Source organism: Hypanus sabinus, chromosome 1 (genome assembly GCF_030144855.1).
Source record: "Hypanus sabinus isolate sHypSab1 chromosome 1, sHypSab1.hap1, whole genome shotgun sequence".
NCBI classification, from domain to species: Eukaryota; Metazoa; Chordata; class Chondrichthyes; order Myliobatiformes; family Dasyatidae; genus Hypanus; species Hypanus sabinus.
The window spans coordinates 177,899,463-177,926,174 of record NC_082706.1 but is presented as its reverse complement, the minus strand read 5'-3'; the positions used below and the strand labels follow the sequence as shown (position 1 = coordinate 177,926,174).

At 39.2% G+C, this 26,712-nt stretch overlaps 1 protein-coding gene across 9 annotated transcripts in view; it reads right to left on the bottom strand.

Annotated features, from left to right (window-relative positions):
* sgk3 (serum/glucocorticoid regulated kinase family member 3) overlaps positions 1–26,712 on the bottom strand; it is a 110,855-nt gene that overhangs the window by 10,728 nt on the left and 73,415 nt on the right. For 8 of the 9 annotated variants that reach the window (XM_059982088.1, XM_059982105.1, XM_059982115.1 and 5 more), the window contains 9 exons: positions 20,633–20,708; positions 15,412–15,499; positions 15,233–15,282; positions 15,000–15,057; positions 14,778–14,861; positions 14,549–14,680; positions 13,289–13,401; positions 10,278–10,314; positions 7,049–7,135 (listed from right to left, as the gene is read on the bottom strand). In XM_059982088.1, coding sequence (XP_059838071.1) covers positions 7,049–7,135; positions 10,278–10,314; positions 13,289–13,401; positions 14,549–14,680; positions 14,778–14,861; positions 15,000–15,057; positions 15,233–15,282; positions 15,412–15,499; positions 20,633–20,708 — 725 coding nt within the window. Of the gene's footprint in view, positions 1–7,048; positions 7,136–10,277; positions 10,315–13,288; positions 13,402–14,548; positions 14,681–14,777; positions 14,862–14,999; positions 15,058–15,232; positions 15,283–15,411; positions 15,500–15,687; positions 15,793–20,632; positions 20,709–26,712 lie in introns of those variants that run through there. The other variant, XM_059982151.1, reaches the window with a different exon arrangement.

Below are 26,712 nucleotides of genomic sequence, written 5' to 3'. Positions count from 1 at the left end.
AGATTCTGTTTGACTTGCTGAGTTACTCTAGAATTGTGTTCCTTCCTTTGTCTCAGATTCCAGCCTTTGTGCTCTGTCACACTCTCTCATTATCTTTGGGCCTACCAACAATTAAATGCTTCCAGTCTACTTTAGCCAGATTCTGTCATATGATATTTAAATAGGCCCTTTCCAAATTCAGGATTTCTGCATATCCTTATCCTTTTCTACGATTATCTGGAAACATATGGCCACAATCCCCAAAAACATTTCAACCATCTGTCCTGTGATATTGTCTAAGATTAAATCATGTACTGATCCTTTTCTAGTGGAGCTATGTATCAAAAAGCTTTCCTGGATGCAACTTAAAAATTCCACCCCTGTACACCATTCACACTAAAGGGATCCCTGCTAATACTAAGGAAATTGAAATCTTGATCACTATAACCTTATTATACTTGCACCTGTCATTCCCTGCTCCTCCATCTCCTATAGACTAGGAGACCTGTAGAATACCTACAGCAAACGGTTTTGCTCCTAAGGTTACCCAGATGATCTTATTTGAAAAGCCACCTCAGAAAACCCACCTCATTCCAACAGTAATAGATTCTGTAATCAATATTTTAATGTCACCTCCTATTTTACAGTCTCCCATCATACCTTAAAGTTTTATATGCAACATACACTCAAAATGCTGGAGGAACTCAGAAGGCCAGGGAGCATCTATGGAAAAGGGTACAGTCAAAATTTCGGACTGAGATCTTTCATCAAAACTCGTATCCCAGAATATTTTTAGTCTAGCACTTCGGAAAACCACATCTCTCTCAAAGCAGGAATATCAAATTTACATGTGATGATCAAAACTCCAGGTTTACTTTCTTTGTTAGTCAAACTTCATGGATTAAGACAGATGCAATTTAGAATTGGATTCTTCCAATGTACCCTATCATAGTCATGTGCTCTGCTAATTCTATTAAATAAGTTCTCCATCCATGTTGGACTAACCTTAACATTCTCCCCACACCTTCCCAACTGAGCACATACTCTGTACTCCATTCCCCCAATGAATCTGTTTAAATCCTTCCCACCATCACTGGCAAATACCCCTGCAAGGGTGTTACACCAGGTCTGTTTCAAATGCAATACATCGAGCTTGTACCGAGTCCTGCCTGCCCCAGAATTGGTCTGTGATCCAGAAATCAGTGCCATGGACAGATGCCTGTGGAGGTCAAATCATTGAGTATTTTTAAAGCAGAAGTCGACAGGTTCTTGATTAGTCAGCGTGTCAGTTTACAGACAGAAGGCAGGAGAATGGGGTTGAAAGGGATGATATATCAGCCATGATGGAATGACATAGCAGACTCGCTGAGTTGAATGGCCTAATTCTGCTCCTATGTCTTATGGTCTAAATCTAAAATCCATCCTTCTCCACTATTCCTTTATCCACATATTGAGCCACCCCATCTTCCTATTTCCATACTCACTAGCAAATGGCATCAAAAGTAATCCAAAGATTATAAATTTAGAACTTTTTTCTCCTCAGTCCTGGTGAAGGGCCTTGGCCTGAAACGTCAACTGTATTTTTTCTATAGATGCTGTCTGGCCTGCTGAGTTTCTCCAACATTTTGTTGCTAGGATTTCCAGCATCTGCAGATTTTCTCTTGTTTGAAATTTAGAGCTCCTGCTCTGTAACCTGTGAGATTGTTCACCAAATCCATGAATTTAACAAAAAATAGTGGACGTTTGGAAACAATCCAAGAATGAAGCTCATGCACTGAATAAAATTGCAGTTTAAAAGGCTCAGCATTGGGAATAATGAAAAAAATGGTGCTCAAAATTATAGAAGCTTTTTCAGAATATAGAACATGAAAATATTGCTTCAATTAGTTAAGAGTTGTAAATGGGGAGGGAAAGGGAGAAACAGACTCAAGATCATCAACTGAAGGGCAATGAGCTAAAGGGAACAACTCCAGGAGAAACATTGATGCAATAGTGGATCCTCCTTCCTTCTGTTTTTCAAGCCTTTCATCCCAATGTATAATCCCACTTCCTTTCATTCTTTTAGAATCATAGAACCATAGAACATTACAGCACAGAAACAGGCCTTTTGGCTCTTCTTCGCTGTGCCGAACTATTTTTCTGCTGAGTCCCACTGACTTGCACCTGACTCGTATCCCTCCATACACCTCTCATCCATATACCTGTCCAAGTTTTTCTTAAATGTTAAAAGTGAGCCCGCATTTACAACTTCATCTGGCAGCTCATTCCACTCTCCCACCACTCTCTGTGAGAAGAAGCCTGCCCAATGTTCCCTTTAAACTTTTCCCCCTTCACCCTTAACCCATGTCCTCTGGCTTTTTTCTCCCCTGGCCTCAGTGGAAAAAGCCTGCTTGTATTCACTCTATTTATACCCATCATAATTTTATATACCTCTATCAAGTCTCCCCTCATTCTTCTATACTCCAGGGAATAAAGTCCTAACCCATTCAACCTTTCTCTGTAACTCAGTTTCTCAAGTCCCAGCAACATCCTTGTAAACCTTCTCTGCACTCTTTCACCTTATTAATATCCTTCCTGTAATTCGGTGACCAAAACTGCACACAATACTCCAAATTCGGTCTCACCAATGCCTTATACAACCTCACCATAACATTCCAACTATTATACTCAATACTTTGATTTATAAAGGCCAATGTACCAAAAGCTCTCTTTATGACCCTATCTACCTGTGATGCCACTTTTAGGGAATTTTGTATCTGTATTCCCAGATCCCGCTGTTTTACTGCACTCCTCAGTGCCCCACCATTTACCTTGTATGTTCTACCTAGGTTTGTCCCTCCGAAGTGCAATACCTCACACTTGTCTGTATTAAACTCCATCTGCCATTTTTCAGCCCATTTTTCCAACTGGTCTAAATCCCTCTGCAAGCTTCCTCATTGTCCACTACACCTCCAATCTTTGTATCATCAACAAATTTGCTGATCCAATTTACCACATTATCATCCAGATCATTGATATAGATGACAAATAACAATGGACCCAGCACTGATCCCTGTGGCACACCATTAGTCACAGTCCTTCACTCAGAGAAGCAATCCTCCACTACCACTCTCTGACTTTTCCCATTGAGCCAATGTCTAATCCAATTTGCTACCTCACCAATTTATACCTAGCAACTGATCCTTCCTAACTAACATCCCATGTGGGACCTTGTCAAAGGCCTTACTGAAGTCCATGTAGACAACATCCACTGCCTTTCCTTCATCCACTTTCCTGGTAACCTCCTCAAAAACCTCTAATAGATTTGTTAAACATGACCTACCACACACAAAGCCGTGTTGACTCTCCCTAGTAAGTCCCTGTCCATCCAAATACTTGTAGATCCTATCTCTTAGTACTCCTTCCAATAATTTACCTACTACTGACGTCAAACTTACTGGCCTATAATTTCCCAGATTACTTTTAGAGCCTTTTTTAAACAATGGAACAACATGAGCTATCCTCCAATCCTCCGGCATCTTGCCCGTAGATACCGTCGTTTTAAGTATACAGTCGGTCCTCCTTATCCGCGGGGGATTGGTTCCGAGACCCCCCCGCGGATACCAAAAAATGTGGATGCTCAAGTCCCTTATTTAACCTGTCTCAGTGCGGTGGTCTTTAGGATCCAGTGGAACCCTGGACTTTATTTAACACGTTTCGTGCGGTGGACATTATGATCCGGCAGCGCAGCTCTGAATCCGTGGTGTTTCAGTTCACAAAGATAATCATGATCACGAATGAAAATATGGTGGAAGTAATGAAGCAATTGGAAAAAGGTGGAACGCCAGTGGTCATTGGAAAAGCGTTAGGCTACAGACAGTTAACGATTGGAACAATTTTAATGGAGCATGTGAAAGGCCCTGCCCTGATGAAAGCTACAATTATTATTAAACAATGCAGTGGTTTAATTATTGAAATACATATGTTTCTTAAGTGTTTTATATGCATAGAAAGGTAAAATATGTACTATATACTAAGAAAAACATTTGACTACCTGATGCTAAATTATACTGGATGTACCTGTTCCGACTTCAAATCCGACTTAAAGATGGACTTAGGAATGGAACTCATTCATAACCCGGGGACTGCCTGTACCTTTAAGTCATTTTTAGATTACTTATAATACCTAATACAATGTAAGTGCTATGTAAATAGTTGTTATACTGTATTGTTTAGGGAATAATGACAAGAAAAAATAGTCTGTACATGCTCAAATGACGAGTGCTGGAGAGGGAACTTCTGGGTTTTCTCGATCCGTGGTTGGTTGAACATCTGTGGATAAGGAGGGCCAACTGTATCTGCCAGGGCCTCTGCAATTTCAACACTAGTCTCCTTCAAGGTCCGAGGGAATACCGTCAGGTACTCTGATTTGCCTCAAGATAGCAAGCACCTCCTCTTCAATCTGTATAGGTTCCATGACCTCACTACTTGTTTGCCTCATTTCCATTGACTCCATGCTAGTTTCATTAGTAAATACAGATGCAAAAAACCCATTTAAGATCTGCCCCATTTCTTTTGGTTCCATACAAAGCCGACCACTCTGATCTTCAAAAGGACCAATTTTATCTCTTACTATCTTTTTGCTCTTCCTGTCCTCAATTCTGTTGCTATACTTTCTTCTTTCACTCAGAATGTTCTATTAAAAACTAATTAGCTTGCAGGTGTAATCCTGAAATAGGTTCAATCTGGCTGTTTAAGATTTTTCTATTGTACTACCACACACTTCTAGATTACATGTTAACTGAATTTAAACGAATAACAGTGAACTCAGCAATCTGTCACTCATCCCTATCCTGGACAATGACCATCTTTTATAACCAATATAAAATAAACCAGGGAAGGTAGTGCACCCGTGGCTGACAAGGGAAATTAGGGATAGTATCAAGTCCAACGAAGAAGCATATAAATTATCAAAAAAAAGCGGCACACCTGAGGACTGGGAGAAATCCAGAGACCAGCACAGGAGGACAAAGGGCTTAATTAGGAAAGGGAAAAAAGATTATGAGGGAAAGTTGGCAGGGAACATAAAAACTGACTGTAAAAGCTTTTACAGATAGGTGAAAAGAAAAAGATTGGTCAAGACAAATGTAGGTCCTTTACAGTCAAAAACAGGTGAATTGATCATAGGGAACAAAGACATGGCAGACCAGTTGAATAACTGCTTTGGTTCTGTCTTCACTAAGGAGGACATAAATAATCTTCCGGAAATAGTAAGGGTCCGAGGGTCTAGTGAGATGGAGGAACTGAGGGAATACATGTTAGTAGGGAAGTGGCGTTAGGTAAATTGAAGGGATTAAAGGCAGATAAATCCCCAGGGACAGATGGTCTGCATCTCAGAGTGCTTAAGGAAGTAGCCCAAGAAATAGTGGATGCATTAGTGATAATTTTTCAGAAGTCCTTAGATTCTGGATTAGTTCCTGAGGATTGGAGGGTGGCTAATGTAACCCCACTTTTTAAAAAAAGGAGGGAGAGAGAAACTGGGTAATTATAGACCGGTTAGTCTGACATCGGTGGTGGGGAAAATGCTAGAGTCGGTTATCAAAGATGTGATAACAGCACACTTGGAAAGAGGTGAAATCATCGGACAAAGTCAGCATGGATTTGTGAAAGGAAAATCATGTCTGACGAATTTTATAGAATTTTTTGAAGATATAACTAGTAGAGTGGATAGGGGAGAGCCAGTGGATGTGGTATATTTAGATTTTCAAAAGGCTTTTGACAAGGTCCCACACAGGAGATTAGTGTGCAAACTTAAAGCACACGGTATTGGGGATATGGTATTGATGTGGATAGAGAATTGGTTGGCAGACAGGAAGCAAAGAGTAGGAGTAAACAGGACTTTTTCAGAATGGCAGGCAGTGACTAGTGGGCTCAGTGCTGGGACCCCAGTTGTTTACAATATATATTAATGATTTAGACGAGGGAATTAAATGGAGCATCTCCAAGTTTGTGGATGACACGAAGCTGGGCGGCGATGTTAGCTGTGAGGAGGATGCTAAGAGGATGCAGGGTGACTTGGATAGGTTAGGTGAGTGGGCAAATTCATGGCAGATGCAATTTAATGTGGATAAATGTGAGGTTATCCACTTTGGTTGCAAGAACAGGAAAACAGATTATTATCTGAATGGTGGCTGATTAGGAAAAGAGGAGATGCAACAAGACCTGGGTGTCATTGTACACCAGTCATTGAAGGTGGGCATTGAAATTCACTGTCACAGCAGGCGATGAAAAAGGCAAATGGTATGTTGGCATTCATAGCAAAAGGATTTGAGTACAGGAGCAGGGAGGTTCTACTGCAGTTGTACAAGGCCTTGGTGAGACCGCACTTAGAATATTGTGTGCAGTTTTGGTCCCCTAATCTGAGGAAAGACATTCTTGCCATAGAGGGAGTACAGAGAAGGTTCACCAGATTGATTCCTGGGATGGCAGGACTTTCATATGAAGAAAGACTGGATCAACTAGGCTTATACTCACTGGAATTTAGAAGATTGAGGGGGGATCTTATTGAAACGTATAAAATTCTAAAGGGATTGGACAGGCTAGATGCAGGAAGATTGTTTCCGATGTTGGGGGAAGTCCAGAACGAGGGGTCACAGTTTAAGGATAAAGGGGAAGCCTTTTAGGATCGAGATGAGGAAAAACTTCTTCACACAGAGAGTGGTGAATCTATGGAATTCTCTGCCACAGGAAACAGTTGAGGCCGGTTCATTGGCTATATTTAAGAGGAAGTTAGATATGGCCCTTGTGGCTAAAGGGATCGGGGGTATGGAGAGAAAGCAGGTACAGGGTTCTGAGTTGGATGATCAGCCATGATCATTCTGAATGGCGGTGCAGGCTCGAAGGGCCAAAATGCCTACTCCTGCACCTATTTTCTATGTTTCTATGTTTCTAAAAGATTGATTACAAATGACAGTGCTCAAATAAGGATGCTGAAAAAAATTATTTTACAGAGCATCTCATTAAATTTGAAAAAGTTTCGAAGTAACTTGCAAAATAGGAAAATAAACTGTTTTTAAGAATTGATCATTACCTCTGGTGTTCCACAGAAAGTAGATGTGGTGTCAGTAGAAGCAATTCCTTCTTTACAGAGGCCAAAATCAGTTAAAGCTATGTGCCCCTAAGTTACAAAGCAAACAGAAACTGATAAATGACCGTAAATCAGCAGAAACAGGAAAAAGTCAAACAGTATCTTTGAAAAGTCAAGAGTGACATTTGATTTCAAGAGACTTATCCAATTTTCTGGAAGGCTCTTTCCATTCATACACCTCTTTTTACAAGTGCTCTATATTTGCAACATTTTCTTTCTCTAGAAAAATGATCTAGAACAGTTTGATTTTTTTTGTTGAAAATACAAACAATTAAAACTCCTGAAATTCAATTTGGTAGTGTTGTAGCCAACCATTCCATTAATCTCAATGAAATTTTATTTTTAAAAGCGTATGTACATCTTTTAAAGCAATGCCTCATCTAAGGAAGAATGACAATGTGATCAGAAATAACATAGAATAACTCTTCTGTATACTCCTATCTTAAATGAGCACATAAAAGAACCATGACACAATACAGAAGATGGTGAGTGTTATAGCAGAAAGCTTCTGTCCTGATGTACAGTGACATTCATTATATTGCAGGTCTACCAACTTACAGATGCAACACAGCATACAAACTACATTTCGAAGTCACACAAGGAAATGTGTGATACAAGTTGATTTATTTGTAAGCTCTGTGCCTTTCATAATCAAGCAGGATATACCAGAAGATTGAAGCATTCCTTAGCATTGATGATCTTTCTAGTCTACTGGAGGACATACATGATCTTTCAAGCAGATTAACATTTCCTTAGCATTTACTCAATTTCCAACATCACTGATGTACTTACAGTAAGTCTTAAGTGGTCTCTGATTCAGTGCCACCAATAGCAATTTCCTTCCCCCCACTATCCCACTATCCCTTTGAGCTTCACCCTAACTGATCACTCAAACCCATCCAAGCAAGTCCCTAATACAAGCATCTCTCCAACCAAGGCTTATTCAGTTTCAGAATACTCACTCCTACCACAATCTACAGACCAACTGATTTTCCCTGCTGATCTTGCAATGGTTCAGTCAGGAACACTCAGCTCCATAAATCATCGCAATTTGGGTTTTGCACAGGTCTGTTCTTTGTCAAAGGGCTTACCATGCAGCACTGTTTTCAGGCATCATGCAACTTTATTAGTTTGATTCCTACAGTGTAAACAGTTAACACATGCACATCAGCCAAAAGATCTGCTTGTTCTCGAGCCAGAAGTGAAAACCCCAAGGCATTCAGCAAGTAAGTAAGAGCAAGAGGATAAGACGTGAAGAATAGGACCAATCAAGTGTGACAGTGGAAAAATCTGTATGGAAGTGGGGGAGGTAGTGTATGTAGTTAATGAATATTTTGCTTCAGTATTCACTATGGAAAATGGAAAAGGATCTCGGCAATTGTTGGGCTGACTTACAGCGGACTGAAAGCTTGAGCATATAGATTTTAAGAAAGAGGATGTGCTAGAGCTTTTGGAATGCATCAAGTTGGATAAGTCACCGGGACCGGACAAGACATATCCCAGGCTACAGTGGGAGGCGAGGAAGGAGATTGCTGAGCTTTTGGCAATGATCTTTGCATCATCAATGAGGATGGGAGAAGTTCCAGGGGATTAGAGGATGACAGTTGTTGATCCCTTATTCAAGGAAGGGAGTAGAGATAGCCCAGGAAATTATAGACCAGTGAGTCTTATTTCAATCATTGGTAAGTTGATGGAAAAGATCCTGAGAAGCAGGATTTATGAACATTTGGAGAGGCATAATATGATTAGGAATAGTCAGCATGTCTTTGTGAAAGGCAGGTCGTGCCTTATGAGCCTGATTGAATTTTTTTGAGGATGTGACTAAATACATTGATGAATGTAGAGCAGTAGATGTAGTGTATATGGATTTCAGCAAAGCATTTGACAAGGTACCTCATGTAAGGTTTATTAAGAAAGTAAGGAGGCATGGGATTCAAGGGGACATTGCATTATAGATCAGAACTAGCTTGCCCATAGAAGGCAAAGAGTGGTTGTAGGCAGGTCATATTCTGCATAGAGGTCGGTGACCAGTGGTGTGCCTCAGGGAACTGTTCAGGGACCCCTTCTCTTTGTGATTTTTATAAATCTGGATGAGGAAGTGGAGGAATGGGTTAGTAAATTTGCTGATTTCACAAAGGTTGGGGGTGTTGTAAAGTGTGGAAGGCTGTCAAAAGTTACAGTGGAACACTGATAGGATGCAAAACTGGGTTGAGAAGTGGCAGATGGAGTTCAACCCAGATAAGAGTGAGGTGGTTCATTTTGGTAGTCCAAATATGATGGCAGAATATAATATTAATGTTAAGACTCTCAGCAGTGTGGAGGATCAGAGGGATCTTAGGGTCTGTGTCCATAGGACATTCAAAGCTTATTGTCTGTGTGGTTAAGAAGGAGTACAATGTATTGGCCTTCATCAACCGTGGGATTGAGTTTAAGAGCCGAGAGGTAATGTAACAGCTGTATAGGACCCTGGTCAGACCCCACTTGGAGTACTGTGCTCAGTTCTGCTTACCTCACTACAGGAAGGATGTGGAAACTATAGAAAGGGTGCAGAGGAGATTTACAAAGATGTTGCCTGGATTGGGGAGCATGCCTTATGAGAATAGGTTGAGGGAACTTGGCCTTTTCTCCTTGGAGCGATGGAGGATGCAAGGTGACCTGTTAGAGGTGTATAAGATGATGAGAGGCATTGATCGCATAGATAGTCAGAGGCTTTCTCCTCTAAGGCTGAAATAGCTAACAAGAGAAGGCATGGTTTTAAGGTGCTTGGAGGTAGGTACAGAGGACATGTCAGAATTAAGTTTTTTACTCAGAGAGTGGTGAGTGTGTGGAATGGGCTGCCGGCAACGGTGGTGAAGGCAGATATGATAGGGTCTTTTAAGAGACTCTTGGATAGGTGCATGGAGCTTAGAAAAATAGAAGGCTATGGGTAACCCAAGGTAATTTCTAAAGTAAGTACATGTTCAGCACAGCACTGTTGGCCAAAGGGCTTGTATTGTGCTGTAGATTTTCTGTTTCTACGTTTTCTAAGCTTTAAATTTATCAAAATATAGTAACTAACATTTGTCCCCGAACTTGCTATCATTTACAATAACAGACTAAAGTTGATATAATATGCTCATTGCCAAAATTTCATTGCTTGTTTAACCAATAGAGAATTCATCTATATACATACCTGTGAGTCTAAGAGGATGTTTTCTGGTTTCAAATCCCTATTCCAAGAACGAGAAATAAAATTACAGACAATTTTTCTCATAGGCTTTAAAATCAAATTAAATAGTTGATCACTTAACACTACAACAGTAAGTGATGAAAGTAACAAAAGCAAAAATGGGTGTCAACATCTCAAAGGATATACCTTATGCCCAACATATTGATGCGGTCATGAAAAAGGCATGCCAGCAGTTCTACTTCATTAGCGGTGGAGGAGATTTGGAATGTTACTGAAGTCTCTTGCAAATTTCTATAGATGGTGGAGAACATCCTGAATGATTGCTTCCCAGATTTGTATGGACACTTCAATGCACAGAAGTGCAAGAGGCAACAGATGGCTGCAGCTTCTTCCACTCTGTCATCAGGTTCCTGAATAGTACTTAAACATGGCCTTGTTATTCCTTATATTTGTACCATCTATTTATTTTGTGATTTATAGTAATTTTTGTCTTTGCACTGTCTGCTGCTGCAAAACAACAGATTTTACTTCTGTTGATAGACAGCGATACTAAACCTGATTCTGATTAGTTCAATGAATGATCAAGTTTTTAGTATACTTTACAGTATAATTATAGTAAATCAAATGTATACAACACTAATCTCACCAGTGGGAAGCATTCTGAAATGGGGGTTTCAATGCAATGTACAAATTCGCTGAAAACACCACTGTTGTTGGATGATTCACAGGACACATAATAATCACAGGACACATGAGTAATATTACCCAAGGCGAGAGAGGTCACCTGGTTATGTGATGATGCAACAGCAACCTCTTGCTCAACATGAGTAAAACTAGAGCTGATGACTGACTTCAAGAAACAGAAGGAGGGCAAACATGTGCCAGTCTCGAATGGGGGATCACTGGGGAAGAGAGTCAGCAGCTTTAAATTCCGGAGTGTTAACATATCAGATGACCTGTCTTGGGTCCAGCACATGAAAGGCATGTCAGTGTCTTTACTTTCTTCAAAGGTTAACAAGGTTTGGCACGTCACCAAACAGGCTAACAAACTTCGACAGATGTACTGTTGAAAGTATCCTGATTGGTTGCACTGTGGTTTGATATGGCAATTCAAATGCTCAGCAATGCAAGAATTTGCAGAGAGTAGTGGACACAGCCCAATACATCATTGGCACATCCCTCCTGATGATTGGTAGAACCTACAAGAGGCACTATCATAAGAATGCAATATTCAATATCAGACATCCTCATAATCCAGACCACATCATCTTCTTACAGCTATGAGCAGGTAGGTGATATAAAAGCCTTTAAGTCCAACACCACCATATTCATTTTGAACATTCAGTTACTGACCCAAATAGCACAACCCAAGTCAGTACAGTTCAGCAACACAACAGCCAATTTGATCACTTTTCACTAAACATCCTATTTCATTCAATTTTTTTCTTGCAAAATTATATATAACGTTTAATTTGTTTTTCCTGTGAATGCCACTTATCCGATACTACGTGCATGTCATAGTGCTGCCAGGCAAAATTTTCATTGCACCTACGCATACTTGTGCATATGACAATAAGCTCAATAGATTTTTAACCAAGGATCTTCAACTCTGGAACTGGCAGCTGGTGGTAGTGTTTTGTATAGGTTGATTAACTGGTATGTCTTTGGACTGTGGGCGGAAACCGGAACACCTGGAGGAAACTCACATGCTCACAAGAAGGACGTATGAACTTCTTACAGACAGCTTTGGAATTGAACTCCGAACAGTTGAGGGAAACAACTGTGCCATCAGGCAGCACTCACTCACCAAAAGGAGCACACTAGTTTGGGTTCAATCAGGATAATTCAGCTCCAGTTCTTGTTATAATTCTTATTGGTCAAATATGTTCAAATCCCATACACTGGGTAATGAATATGCCTCTTCACATAAATAAGTCTTTTACTGTTTGTGGCATTAAGCATAGAAGAAAGAGTGTAATAGCTGGATTTCAGATCAGATCATGATGGATCAGATCACTCTTGCTTTAGTGTGCTAGCTCCAAGGTCAGGGTTCAATTCTTGCTGCTGTCTATAAGGCCTGGGATTCCTTCAGGTGCTCTGGTTCTCTCTCACATTACAAAGACTTACAAGTTAGGGTTAATAAGTTGCAGACACATTATCATGGCGCTGGAAAGATGGTGACATGTGGGCTGCCCCCGCACATCTTGGACTGTGTTGGTCATTGATGCAAAACAAAGCATTGTACATGTGACAAATATAATATAATCATGGTTAAGTAGAGCATCAGCATAATGACAAAATCCACTAGCACCTTAAATATTGATCAGTTACAGGCACCCACATTCCTTAAAACTCGAGATATCAAATGCCAAAACTGGTAGAGTTCTTTTCCTGAGGTTGTAACAAGTAGAAAAGATGGGGGAGGACCAATGGATGTGGTATGTTAGATATTCCGCAAGCCTTTGATAATGTACCACGCAAGAGATCAATAACCAAATTAGAGCACAAAGGTTTGGGGGGCGGGGGTAATGTACACATAGACTGAAAATAAGAATCCATTAGAAACTCATAGGGTACGGGAGATGTTTATTTATCTATATCAATGATTTGGTCCTGAAACACCAGGTGGGCTGTGCGAAAATTGCTTCAAGGCTTCAGGACAACACAGGCAGTCTAAGTGACACATAAAGCTCACATTTGATGGAATATATTTTGTCATTTATGTTGGAAGGAATGTTTTCTTTTAAATGGAGCAAAATTGAAAGGTGTCATTGTTCAGAAGGACCTGGGTGTCCTTGTGCATAAAGCACTAGAAGTTAATGTCCAAGTACTGTACAGCATGCAATTAGGAAAGCAGGCTTTATGTTAGATTCCAATTACAGCAGTGAGCCAGACCCGAGGCATTCTCTAGCCTCGTCCTACTCTTACTTTATTGTTTTGTATTACTCAAAAGTAAAATTCAGCCTTTATAATTCACAGTAATGGTTTGCATTGAATTCTAAATGATAGTTTACCTGTAAACAATGTTGAGTGAATGCAAGTATCCCAGTGCACTGGCTATTTCTGCAGCATAAAATCTGGCTCTGTCTTCAGGGAAGTAGCGCTCTCTTTGTAGATGGAAAAACAACTAAAATTCATATAAGATAAGTACATTAACTCACTCAACCATGAAAAGAAAAATACCATTATATTCACGTCAGGTTAATAGGCTGAACTTTAAAAAAAAAACAGATTCTATACAGCTAAAATGGAAAAACTTCAACATGCATTAGATATAATAATATTCCCACAACTTGCATTACATTGTGCCTTCAACGTAGTATAATATCTCAGGGTCCTTCATAGTATTGCAATCAGACAAGAAATGACATTGAGAAGAAACATTTGCAGGGATGACTAAAGGCTTGATGGAAGTAGTGTTCAGATCCTGAAGTAACTAAGAGCAAAGGGATGGAAGGGCTCAAAAAGGAACTGCTGGAAGGTTGAAGGCATGTTAGAGCATAAATTGAGATATACAGAAGCTATATGTAGAGAAGTCCAAATTATGTAGAGGACTAGAGGAGGCCACAGAGATGAGGAGAGAGAAAAAAAGGAGGCAAGGAGATAAACTTACAAGAGGTAACAGCAAACTGTAAATTGAGTGAAGATATAGATACTGAACAGGACTTGATACGTTATGAATTTTAGTGACGCTCAGTAAGCTCCTGCTTTTGAAATGTAGAAACCAGAAGATAGGAAGCTGGCTTTAGATCATAGCAAATTTGATTGTGGGAATTAAATTTTATACTTGAGTGAAAAGGTCCATTGTACGCTTTTTAAGAACTTTTAGGTCAGAACCATCAGAGGGCAAGTGAAGTTAATGAACTAAGGTTACCTGCACCCACATAGGCAAGTAGATTGTTTACAGGAAATCACAAGTATAGTTTTGCACACCATTTTGAAAAAAGACCAAGCTAAGAGTAAACAAAGCATAAAACAGATAAATCAAAATAAATAGGAAGATTATATCTAGTTACAAACGTGGCTAGTGGTTCTGCATTTGTCAGTTGTTTGCTTTTATAGAGTCATCAAAAAGTACAGTCCAGAAACAGGCCCTTTGACCCATCTAGTCTGTGCCAAACCACTTAAGCTGCTGACCCTCTTCTGAGTCTTATGATACTAAATTTTCATTTCAGCATACGTTAAATATACTACAATCTATCTCTGCTGTTATGTAAAGAAAATCATAATTCAGTGATTTATCACTGCCTACCAATTCAAGTAATAATACTTACCTCTCCACCATTAATAAAATCCAGAACAAAGTAGAGCTTGTCTGTGGTTTGGAACGAATAATGAAGTCCAACCAGGAAGGGATGTTTTGCATTTTTCAGCAGCACATTACGCTCAGCCATGATGTGCTTTTGCTGCATTAAGAAAATATTTTAAGAACTAGTAAAGCACCATGAAAACAATAAATATCTAAAATAAATTGATTGCAATATGTCAAATTTAAAATATTACCTCTTTCTTCTTTAGGATCACTTTCTTATGCAAGACTTTGATTGCATAAAGTTTACCATCAGCTTTATGTTTTGCAAGTAGTACCTAACAAAAATAATTTTATAGTTATAATCCAGATGATTCATTCTTTTTGGAAAAAAATGACTTAATTTCTGAAATTCATACAAAAAAATTAATTTACACAGAAACAGAAGCCGAAGTTAAACATTTAAACAACCTTACCTTGCCAAAGCTTCCTTTGCCAATTAGCTTCAAGAAAACAAAGTCTGTTGGTTTAGCTCTGAAATACCCCAAGAAAAATCAAAATTCTCCATTATGCAATAGAGTTAAAATACATAATGCATTTAAAATTGTAACATGTACATAATATAATTTCAATAGCACTACACACAAGACAATTTACATTTTCAATACAATAACATAGAATCTTTGTTATTTATATAAGGTGTACTCACTGTGGATTTCCTGAGGCACCAAGATAAATACTTTCAGAGGTAAAATGTTGCTGTTGATAAACAAAAACATCTTAGAATCTCAGGCATGATAATGAATTAGATCAATACAGAACCCTGCATGCCAGTCTCTAAGGTAGCATGCACAGTTTAAAACTACAATTTTTCTGCATGTACAGTACCATGTGGCCAGACTTTTCATCCTCATCTTCAGATGGATCAGACTGATTCTTTGGGTTATCCATTTGAAGAAATGCTCGAACTTCAAAACTAAAAACAAATATTATGTTCAATAGCAGTTTCTTTAATACTCCAAGAAATAAATATTTGTTAGACATTAGAGTAAAATAAAACAAGTAGAATCAATTGTTACAAATATCAGAAACTGCACAAACATCATATTCTAAAGTCAGCAGGACCAGCTCTTTGCAAAGGAATTTAGCAGTTAGTAATAGTACCATCAATATGGTCTCCAGAGCTTGCTTTGATCCTGATGAATGATTTTCCTCATTTTGTCCCAACTTTCCATTCTTTTATCTCCCTGAATACATTTTTCCTGGCTGCTGAGAAATTTCAGGCATCATAAATATGGGGCAATGCTAATTACGCAAAATAAGCAGATGACATATCAGTGCATTTTCATTCTCAGCGGGAAAGGGTCCCTACCGTGTAGAAAACATTATGTGTGGTCCCAGTACTCGAGAAAGGCCAACCAGAAGTCCTGAATGACTACCATCCAGTTGCCCTGATCTCATACAAGACCCCAGAGATGCTGATCCTGGCTTACCTCCAACCCCTAGTCAGATTAGCCCTCCATCACCTGCTGTTTGCATACCAGGAGCACATTGGAGTTGATGATGCTGTCATCTACCTGCTGAACAGAGCCAGCTCGCATTTGGATAAGCAGGACAACACTGTGCAGATAATGTTTTCTGATTTCTCAAGCATCTCCAATACCATACAACCCTTATTGCTGGGGAGAAGCTCCACTCAATGCAGGTTGGCACTTCTATTGTATCCTGGATAATGGATTACCTGACTGGCAAACCACACCTTGTGCAGCTTCAGAGCTGTGTGTCAGATAGCTATAAGTAGCACTGGGGCCCCACAGAGGACTCCACTGGCTCCTTTTCTGTTTACCCTGTATACCTCAGACATTAGATACAAGACTGAGTCATGTTAGCTGCAGAAATTCTCTGAGGAATCAGCAATAGTTGGGTGTATAAAGGGAGGATGGGAGGATGAATACAGGCCCTGGTGGAGGACTCTGTCAAATGGCGCAAGCTGAATCATCTGCAGCCCAACATCAGTAAAACAAAGGAAATGGTGAAGGACTTTTGGCAGACCAAGCCTGAACTGCTCCCTGTTACTACTGACAGTGAGGACGTGGTTGTGGTGAGGGCCTACAAGTACTGGGGGGTGCAATGGATGACAGACTTGAATGGAGCACCAACACAGAGGCTTTGTACAAGTTGCTCTACTTCCTTAGGGGACTGAGGTCCTTTGGAGTAGGCAGGCCTCTCCTTCACATGTTCTACCAGTCTGTTGTCATCAGAACAATCTCCTATGCAGTGGTGTGCTGGGGCAATGGCATCAATACGAGTGATGGAACAGGCTCAATAACTGATTAGAAAGGCTGGCTCCATTACAGGAGTCAAACTGGACACAATGGAAGCTGTGGTAGAACAAAACACCCCATAGAAAATCCTGGCAATAACGATAATATAGGGACAAGATGAAGACACAACTCTCCATCAAAAACACATGCAGCTTATGGCTAGATCCGCAGACAATCGCAGACTGCACAGCTAAAAGCAGTGATGTTTCTAACATCACTGCCTCTCTCCCAGATGAGCTAAATCTTCTTGATATTGATTTTGCCAATACTGAGCCTCCGAGGAGAGCTGCTTAAGTGTCCTGCACCTTAGTCACTGCTGTGGCTGAAGTACGCAGGTGTTTCCAACAAGTGGACAGTTACAAGGTTGTGGGACTGGACGGCATCCCAGGGCGGATACTCCGGATGTGCGCGGCACAACTGGTTTAAAGACATTTTTAATCTCTCCCTCTCCCAGTGTAGAGTGCCCTCCTGCTTCAAAACATCTATCATTGTTCCTGTACTTAAAAAGACTAAGGTAACATGTCTGAACGGCTGGCATCCCGTCGCACTCACCTTAACAATAAGCAAGTGCTTCGAGAGGCTGGTCAAGGACTACATCTGCACCATGCTACCACTCAAACTGGACCCCATACAATTTGCCTACCAACACAACTGACCAACAGACAATGCAACAGCCACTGCTCTACATACTGTCCTTACACATCTGGAGAAGAAGGATGCTTATGTGAGAATGCTGTTCTTGGACTATAGTTCAGCATTAAACACCATAATTCCCTCCAGGCTCGACAAGAAGCTCAGAGACCTCAGCCTTCACTCTGCCTTGTGCAGTTGGATCCTGGACTTCCTATCAGATTGCCAGCAGGTGATAAGAATGGGCTCCCTCACCTCTGCCCCTCAACATAGGTGCCCCTCAGAGCTGTGCCCTAAGCCCCTCCTTTACTCTCTGTATACCCATAACTGCGTCGCCACCCACAGCTCCAATCTAATTAAATTTGCAGACGAAACGACACTAATTGTCCTGATCTCAAATAACGAGGCAGCCTACAGAGAAGTTATCACCCTGACACAGTGGTGTCAAGAAAACAACCTCAATGTCACAAAAACAAAGGATCTGGTTGTGGACTACAGGAGTAATGGAGATAGGCTAACCCCTATTGACATCAATGGATCTGGGGTTGAGAGGATGAACAGCTTTAAGTTCCTCAGCATACACATCACCAAAGATTTCACATGGTCTATACATACTGGCTATGTGATGAAAAAAGCACAACAGCTCCTCTTTTACCTCAGACAGTTGAAGAAGTTTGGTATGGGCTCCCAAATCCTATTAACTTTCTGCAGGGGCACATCCTGACTGGCTGCATCACTGCCTGGTATGGAAACTGTACTTCCCTCAATCGCTAGACTCTGCAGAGCGTGATGTGGACAGTCCAGCGCATCTGTAGATGTGAACTTCCCACTATTCAGGACATTTACAGAGACAGGTGTGTAAAAAGGGCTTGAAGGATCATTGAGGATCCAAGTCACCCCAACCACAAACTGTTACAGATGCTACCATTCGGGGAATGGTGCCGCAGCATAAAAGCCAGGACAAACAGGCTCCAGGACAGCTTCTTCCACCAGGCCATCAGACTGATTAATTCACGCTGAAACAATTGCATTTCAATCTTATATTGACTGTCCTGTTGTAAATAGTATTTATTACAAATTACTACAGATTGCACATTGCACATTTAGATAGAGATGTAACTTAAGGATTTTTACTCCTTGTATATGTGAAAGATACAAGTAATAAAGTCAATTTAATTCAATTCTGGACAATGTTTCTCACCCTCTGCATGCCACATTGGCTGAACAGAGGAGCACTTTTAGTAATTGACTAAGACAACTGCTCTGCTCCAAAGAGTGCTATATGAGATCATTCTTACCCTCGGCCATTAGGTTCTATAATGAGTCAACCTATAGCTGGGGAAGCAATAATTCCCCCCCCCCCCTACCCCCGGTTGGACTGTTTGAGGTAACTTACTTTTTTTATTCCTTTTTACTTCTCTTCTAATATTTGTATATCTGTGCACTCGTAATGTTACTCTGACACTTTAACTTCTTTTAGGATCAATAAAGCATCTACCTATCCATATATAATCTTTACTATCTGTTATTCTTGCATTTCTCAATACAAAGTACTAAATTATTAACTGCATGGCACTGAATTTAAGATGAATTTGTATGTTAGCAATTCTATCTGATCTCAGCATCTGTTGTATCTGTTCAGCTACAGGAATTTCACTGCTGTTGGCTGTTCACAATACAAAAACCACTATCGGACTTCACAGCTACTACAGACTGGGTTTGATGAAGAAACTGTTCTGATTTAATGAGGATAATTTGAATGTGGTGATGTTGTTTTATTAGCTTCTTTCTCATTACATGCAGGGTGAGGGGGGGGGGGGGGGAAACAGAATGACTCTATCCTTTCCCATGCTAGTTCTTGCTTCTAACTTAAACATTCTAATATCAACCACTCGCTGGAAAGCAAAAATGCTGCACACCAACATGGTCCAGAAATCAATAAACTGTGAAAGGCCTCAGAGATGAAATGCTAACTCTGCTTCCCACATTCTGCTTGATCTGTTGAGCATTTTCTATTTTAATCACATGGTGTGGAGCTTCCAAACAAACTATCGGCATTTTGTCATTTGATAGCAGGGATTTGTTTAGAAGCTGAAGTGTGGAAATTATGGAAAATTTCTGCTGGCTGAATCAGTTCACATTTCCAGTAGATGCCATATACATAGAGCACATTTAATGCCAGGAAGTGGGGAGGAGTAAATAACCTCTCATACTTTGCTCCAAGGTAGCCTGAAGAGCCTTTTGCTCCGGAGCCTGTAGTCAGTGCCAAGGCTAGCATACTTCAATGAAATTGAAGGATTAAATGACATTACAGAAAGTTACTTCATTTAATTATTTGATTTTAGCTTAATGCTTTAAATTTTTTGTGCCTTTTTTATTTTGTTTTTTCCCCACTTTCAGTATTTAAAAAAATATTTTAAAATGTATTTTTATTTAGAGATGCAGTACAGTAACATGTCAATCTGGCCCAACAAGCACGTACCACACTGTTACACCCATGTGACCAATTAACCTACTAATCCATATTGGAACATGGGAAGAAACTGGAGCACTTGGAGGAAACTTAATTGGTCATGGGCAGAACATACAAACTCCTTTCAGACAGTGGTGGAAATTAATCAGGGCTGCTGGCACTGTAATGCGTTATGCTAACTGCTACATATTGTGTCTCCATCTTTCATCAATTTTAATCCTTCTGAGGTTCACTGAAAGTCAGAAACATTTTAGAATGTTTAATAATAGGTCTCTGCTTCTATTGTGGACAAAGCTAGGATAAGATTCAAAGAACAGTGGGATCAGAACTTTCACATTCATTGCTGTTCAGACTCTATGGTTGCTGAGTGCAAGTGGCTACAATCCGAGATGCTCCATTCAGGCCTTCAAGTTATGCCCTTCACAAATCGATTATGTAAGTACAGGAAAGGGAAGACCACACACTTGCAGAAGAGAATTTTCATTTGACTAACGATTCTAAGAAGCTTTTAAGAAACAATTATAAAAATCACAATCCATAAATTAAATCCAGCTAAATAATTGTAAGCTTTCTTAGCCGCAGATAATAACATATTTATTTGCCCTAACTTCCCCCACGCTCCCAGAAATCAATTCAAATGAACATAGTTATCATTTTATGGAATTAGTGAAATGAATCTTACTTTTCACTTAATGATGGATTTGATACTAATTTCTGAATGAATTCATTCAATCCTGCTCTTCTTTGCTTGATAAATGCTGTTAAAAATAAAAGTTGAATTTTTATTCTTCTACTCATGTTGACAAACTATTAGAAAACTACAAAGCAATATCAGTTTATTGAAATTGGAACTAATGAAGCTTCAGTGAGGCTAGGACAAAGATACAGCGTTACACTTAAAAAAAATGCTACAGGATTTAGAATACTTAGTTTACTTCTTGTCCAGTGCATTAGTATACAGTAAATGTGAGTCTGAGACAGCCTAGTTAGTGAGAATTGTAGTTTACTTTTCTCCATCTTACTGGGGATTCACACTAATTTACAATTATATTCCTTTAACTAAACTGGTATCTCTAAATTCATTTAGAGATAGTGTGAAACAGGCCCTTCCAGCCCTTTGTGCTGCACTGCCCAGCGACCCACTGATTTAACCCTATCCTTAGCATGGAACAATTTCCAATGACTAGTTAACCTACTAACCAGCAAGTCTTTGGAGCATGGGAGGAAACAGTACTCAGAGGAAAACCAAGGGAAGTAACGTACAAACTTGCGTACAGGCGACACTGGAATTGAACTTTGAACTCCGACACCCCGAGCTATAATAGCATTGTGCTAACTGCTACACTACCGTGGCACCCCTAATTAAACCCAGATTAGTGATTACACTGAATTATAAAGTACAGATAGTTATTAATTACTAATTTGAGATAAGCATGGCAAAACAAGCATTTATTGTAAATAAAGTATGTCGGTAGTAAATGTATGCAGCTCAGGGGACTTCAGCTCAGAATTCAATCAAAATCAGATTTAATATCATGGGCATGTCATAAAATTTGTTGCAAAATCTGCAGCAGCAGTACAGTGCAATACATTAAAAATTTTAAATTATAACCAAAATAAGTGGTATAAACTGCGAGCAAAAAAAAATAGGTAATGTTCACGATTGGTTCATTGTCCATTCAGGTATCTGATGGCAGAGGGGTAGAAGCTGTTCCTACAATGTTGAATCTGTGCCTTCAGGCTCCTGTACCTCCTCCCTGATAGTTGCAATGAGAAGAGGGCGTGTCCTGGGTGATGGGGGACTGACTGATGAGCTGGAGTCTGGGATCTGTACATGGAACGTATCAGGGTGATAAGCTGCCTAGATACTTTGTTCCAAGAGTCAGTCAATCAACCCTCAGATTAAGAATTGCAGAACAGGTCAGTCAAAAGGAATGAAGGCATGTGATTAAAAGTGAGACAAGTATGGAGATCTTCAGGAGTGGATTGTGGTCTTCAGGAAAGGTAAGATGGGGAGATCACACAATAGTCTTCATTGAGGGGTGGAAAGGTGTGCAGCCTAAATTTTCTGGACGTCAATATCTCAGAATCTATCCTGGGCCGAACATGTTTATGCAATCACAAAGAAGGGAAGAAAGCATTGCCGTTTGAGGAAATTTAGAATGTCACTACTGAAGCAAATTTCTACAGATATACTATGAAGAGCATTCTTACAGGCTGTATCACCACCTGCTATGAAGGTTCCAATGCACAGGACCAAAAGAGGCTGCAGAGGGTTGGAGACTCTATAAGGCACAACCCTCCTTACCACTGAGGGTATCTTCAAAAAGTGGTGCCTCAAGAAAGAGACATCCTTCACAAAGGCCTCTCACTACAGGACATGGCCCATTCTCTTTACTTCCATCAAGGTGGTACAGGAGCCTAAAGATCCACACAAGTGATTCAGAAGCAGCTTCTTCCCCTCCACCATCAGATTTCTGAATAATCTATGAACATGACCTTGTTATTTTTTTGGAATTTACCAATTACACTGGACAAAGATTTTGCTTCCTGAATAGTTTTAGGTGTATCTTAAGAATTTTGGGCTACTGATCATGAAAATCACCATGAAATTTCCCAATCACGCACCATTTTTTGAAATCACATATGTTTATTATTTCAATTCATAATGCAAGTCAATTAAAATGTTGCTTACAATGTAAGCTGGAAATTTTCCTATCTTGTCCAGGCATGCTAGGCAGTGCAGTTGCTGCACGGCAGGACAGGTTTTAGTAACAATTATTGGGTTCAGGACTGTAAGGATGGAATTTGCTATCACCAGGCACAAAAATTTCTATTAAGTACTTTGATATTTGAGACAGATGCTTCCCAGAATAATTGATGCCAAGATTAAGGAAAGCATTTTTGTTGGTCCACAAATCAAACAGGTCATCAATGACAGGTAATTTGAAGAATTTCTAGTGGGACTGGAGAAAATCACATGGAAGGCATTCAAGGAAGTTGTTGGAAATTTTTCTCGGCATCTACAGAGCACCAAACTACATGCAGCTGGTTGAAAGCATGCTTCAAGCATATAAAACCATGAAATACAACATGTCACTAAAGATTCATTTTCTGCATTCTCATTTAGACTTCTTCCCTGCAAATCTTGGTGCTGTTAGTGTTGAGCATGGTGAAAGGTTTCACCAGGACATTGTGGTCATGGAGAAAAAATACCAGGGCAACTGGAATCCATCAGTGCTGGCGAATTATTGTTGGACACTTAAGCGAGAAGCCTCAGATACTGAGTACAAATGAAAATCATCAACAAAATATTTTTAACAGTTGAACTATTGCAAAGCACTAGCACCATTATGCAATTAAACACATTATATTCAATAAAAGTTAATTTGCTGTTTCTCCAAATTCCTACGTGATACATGTAGTCTGAAATTATATTTGTGTTCCTCTTCAAGGTCTATCATAAACAAAAAAAAATTCTGAGGAAGCAACACTTTTGAAAAAATTGTTGTCCAGTGTTATTGGACTTGCAGTGATATTTTTTAAATGTCTTAGCAACATACCACTGCCATAGAACAAAATTCACACCATATGTCAGTGATAATAAATCTGATAGTAACAAAGGCGAAATACTTGAAGCCTCTGTGCACCTAATGAGAGAGTGCAGAGGGGACAAATACACTAACTACAGTACAGTAAGGAAGATACTGTTCTCGGCATTTACTAGTCTGGGGAAGGGAAATGATACCAGTGTTAATGATATTTCATCAGTACTGGAGAAGAAATTTGATGGAAAAAGGGAAAAATGATTCAGTTGTCATAGTCTATGTGGGATCCATGATTACAAATAGGACTGAGGAAGAGGTTCTTCTGGAGTAGCATGAACAGCTCAACTCTAAGTTATCAAGTAGAACCAGAGCCTGAGTCTAGTACAAGTTAGTACAGGGTGAATATGATCAGAGCTGAATGTGAGGTTCTAAGAAAAGTGTTTCAATTCATAGGAAACTGGCAGCTGTTCCATTCCAAAAGACTTCACTGCAATTCAGCTTTAAAAAAAACTTCTGGTGAATTGAGTGAATTGGGCTGCTAATAAGACAGCTTGAAGATAATTTAGAAGTCAAATAGAAAAGGCTCGGTGATATTTTAAGGTTTCAAAGTGAGTACTTAGAAGGCAGATCTGTTAAGAGGAGACAGAGCATACAACAAACATGAGAGAACATAGCCATATGACCATAGGGAAAGAATGGTAAAAATAAACAAATTATGCCTCTTTACCTGTATGCACATGGCATTCATGACATGAAAGGCAGATTAATGGCAAAGGAGAAATAAATAGGCATAGGCTAATAATAGTCATTGCAGTTTATGAAGTGACCAAGATTAGGAATTAACTTCGGGACACAAACAAAAATGGTAAAGGAAATGGGATGGGATAACTATGATAATAAAGTAAGGAGTTAACAGAGAAAGTATTTAAGGTACAGGAAATCAAGCATCAAATCAACTTAAAGATAATTAGCAAGTCAGCTTTTTTGAACTATGCTCTTAAACTGGAATACCTAAGACTATAAGGGATGCAGACTCTGTTAACAATTTAGAACATCAGCTCAAAACCCATTTATTTAACTAGCATATTTTTGTTTTTTATTTTTATGTCTGCACTTTATCCCAATGTAAAGCAATTGTTAACTTCATACATCGGTTGTATGAAAAGTGTTCTATAAATAAGCTATTATTATTAATTTGCACGGAACTAAGAGAAACACAAGGGCAGAAAACATTGATGGAAATATTCTGCATGCTCCAAACAAGTAGAAGAATGATATGTACATCTGGAAATTAGAGAGGAATGTAATAAAGCCAGTACAATAATTATGAGGGTGAAGAATAATCTTGTAGTTAAGAGACCTTTAGGAAATCCTTGTCATAATATAATAGAATTATATTAAAATATTTGGAGCAGTTGAAGGCCAGGGTCTTAATTCTAGACAAAGTAAAAAGGTATTAATTACAGTAGATTTTAGATTTGTAAATTACATTAAAACATCTGACTGTAAGCAAGCAATAGCAAACACTTAAAGAATTAAAACACACTTTTAAACAAATACAGTCCAAAACACAAGCAGCCCACACTGTAATTAATAAAAGAAGATGGAGTTAATATTATGTCAACTTTGCCAAAAAGAACAATGGAGTCAAAGTGGTAAAAGATTTGAAATTAGTGAAGGAGGAAAAATCATTGATTAGGAAAGAAAAAATAGGAATGAGAGTAGTACAACATGAAAAGTGTAATTAGATTGGAAAAGCTTCTATCAACATATAAAAAGGAAGTGATTTGCAAAAACTAGTATAGGTCTCTTAGGTTAAGAGAATAGGTTCAGTGAGGTTGGGCTATACTCTTTGCAGCAAAGGAGGATGAGAAGTGACTTGATAGAGGTATACAGGATGATAAGAGGCATAAATCAAGTGGACAGCCAGAAACTTTTTCCCAGGGTGAAAATGGCTAATACACAGGAGCATAATTTTAAGATGACTGGAGGGAAGTATAGGGGGATGTCAGAGGTAAGTTGACTTCACCCAGAGAATAGAGGGTGCATGAAACACCTGCCAGGGGTGGTGGTAGAAGCAGATGCATTAGGGACATTTAAAAATTTCTTAGATAGGCACATGGGTTAAACTGATCTTAGAGTAGGGTTAAAAAGCCAGCATATCATTGCGCTGTAGTGTTCCATTTTCTATGCCAGTCCCTGACAATTTAGCCATAATGTATGCCATTATCTTTATCATTTTCTTTTCTCCCCCAGACAGGAACTTACTTATAATCTTGCCTTTAAACACCTCCCACTTACTGGATGTTGCTATGTCCTCAAGGAGCTGCTCCCAATCCACTTTTAACAGACATTATGCTGTTGCAATTAGTCTTGCAACAACATAAAATCTTAACTCTAGGATCAATTTTGTCTTTTCCTATGAATACCTGGAAACATACTGAATTATAGTCACCAGATCCAAAGGGGTACTCCACAAACATTTCTTTCACTTGTTTATCCTTTTTCCCCAAGGAAGGTAGGACTCCACATACTGCTTTAACTTTTATGAATTCAAACCATCAAAGCTCTATAGACTGAGGCAATCCTAGTTAATATTGGGAAAATAAAATACAACTCCATTGTTTACACTCATTTGCAATTTGTCTATATAACTTCAGCTATTGTGAGGCTTATAGAATAACCTCATCAAAATGGCATTGGCTTTCTCGCCAAAGTAGTGGTCATCCAATAAGATCAAAACACAATAATTTTGCCCACTTTATTGCTCATGGGAAATTTGAAATACATAATAAATGGAATGCAATTCTGTACACAAACAAAAGCATAAACGTACAACTTCTATCCGTGCAACAAGATTCTCAGTACAAGTTTTTCCACAGATGAACATAAACTTTCATTACATTTAAATTGAATTAGCAAATTCTGCTGAGAAACGAAAATTCAAGAAACAATTCTAAAGGATATACCCCTTTCAGGATACACTGAAAGGGGGAAAAGCCTTATCTTTTATTCTTATGACATTCATCCCGGAGACTTATTAACTTATTCAGATGTTAAATTGACTAATTGTTTCATATTTTTATTTCCTCCCAAACAGAAAATATCTTACATCTAACTCAGCACCTCCTCCTCAGTCAATTAAGTTGGTGCCATCAGAATGACTGGTCAATCCAGCACCAGGGAAATGACATTAGAAGCATAGAAACATATA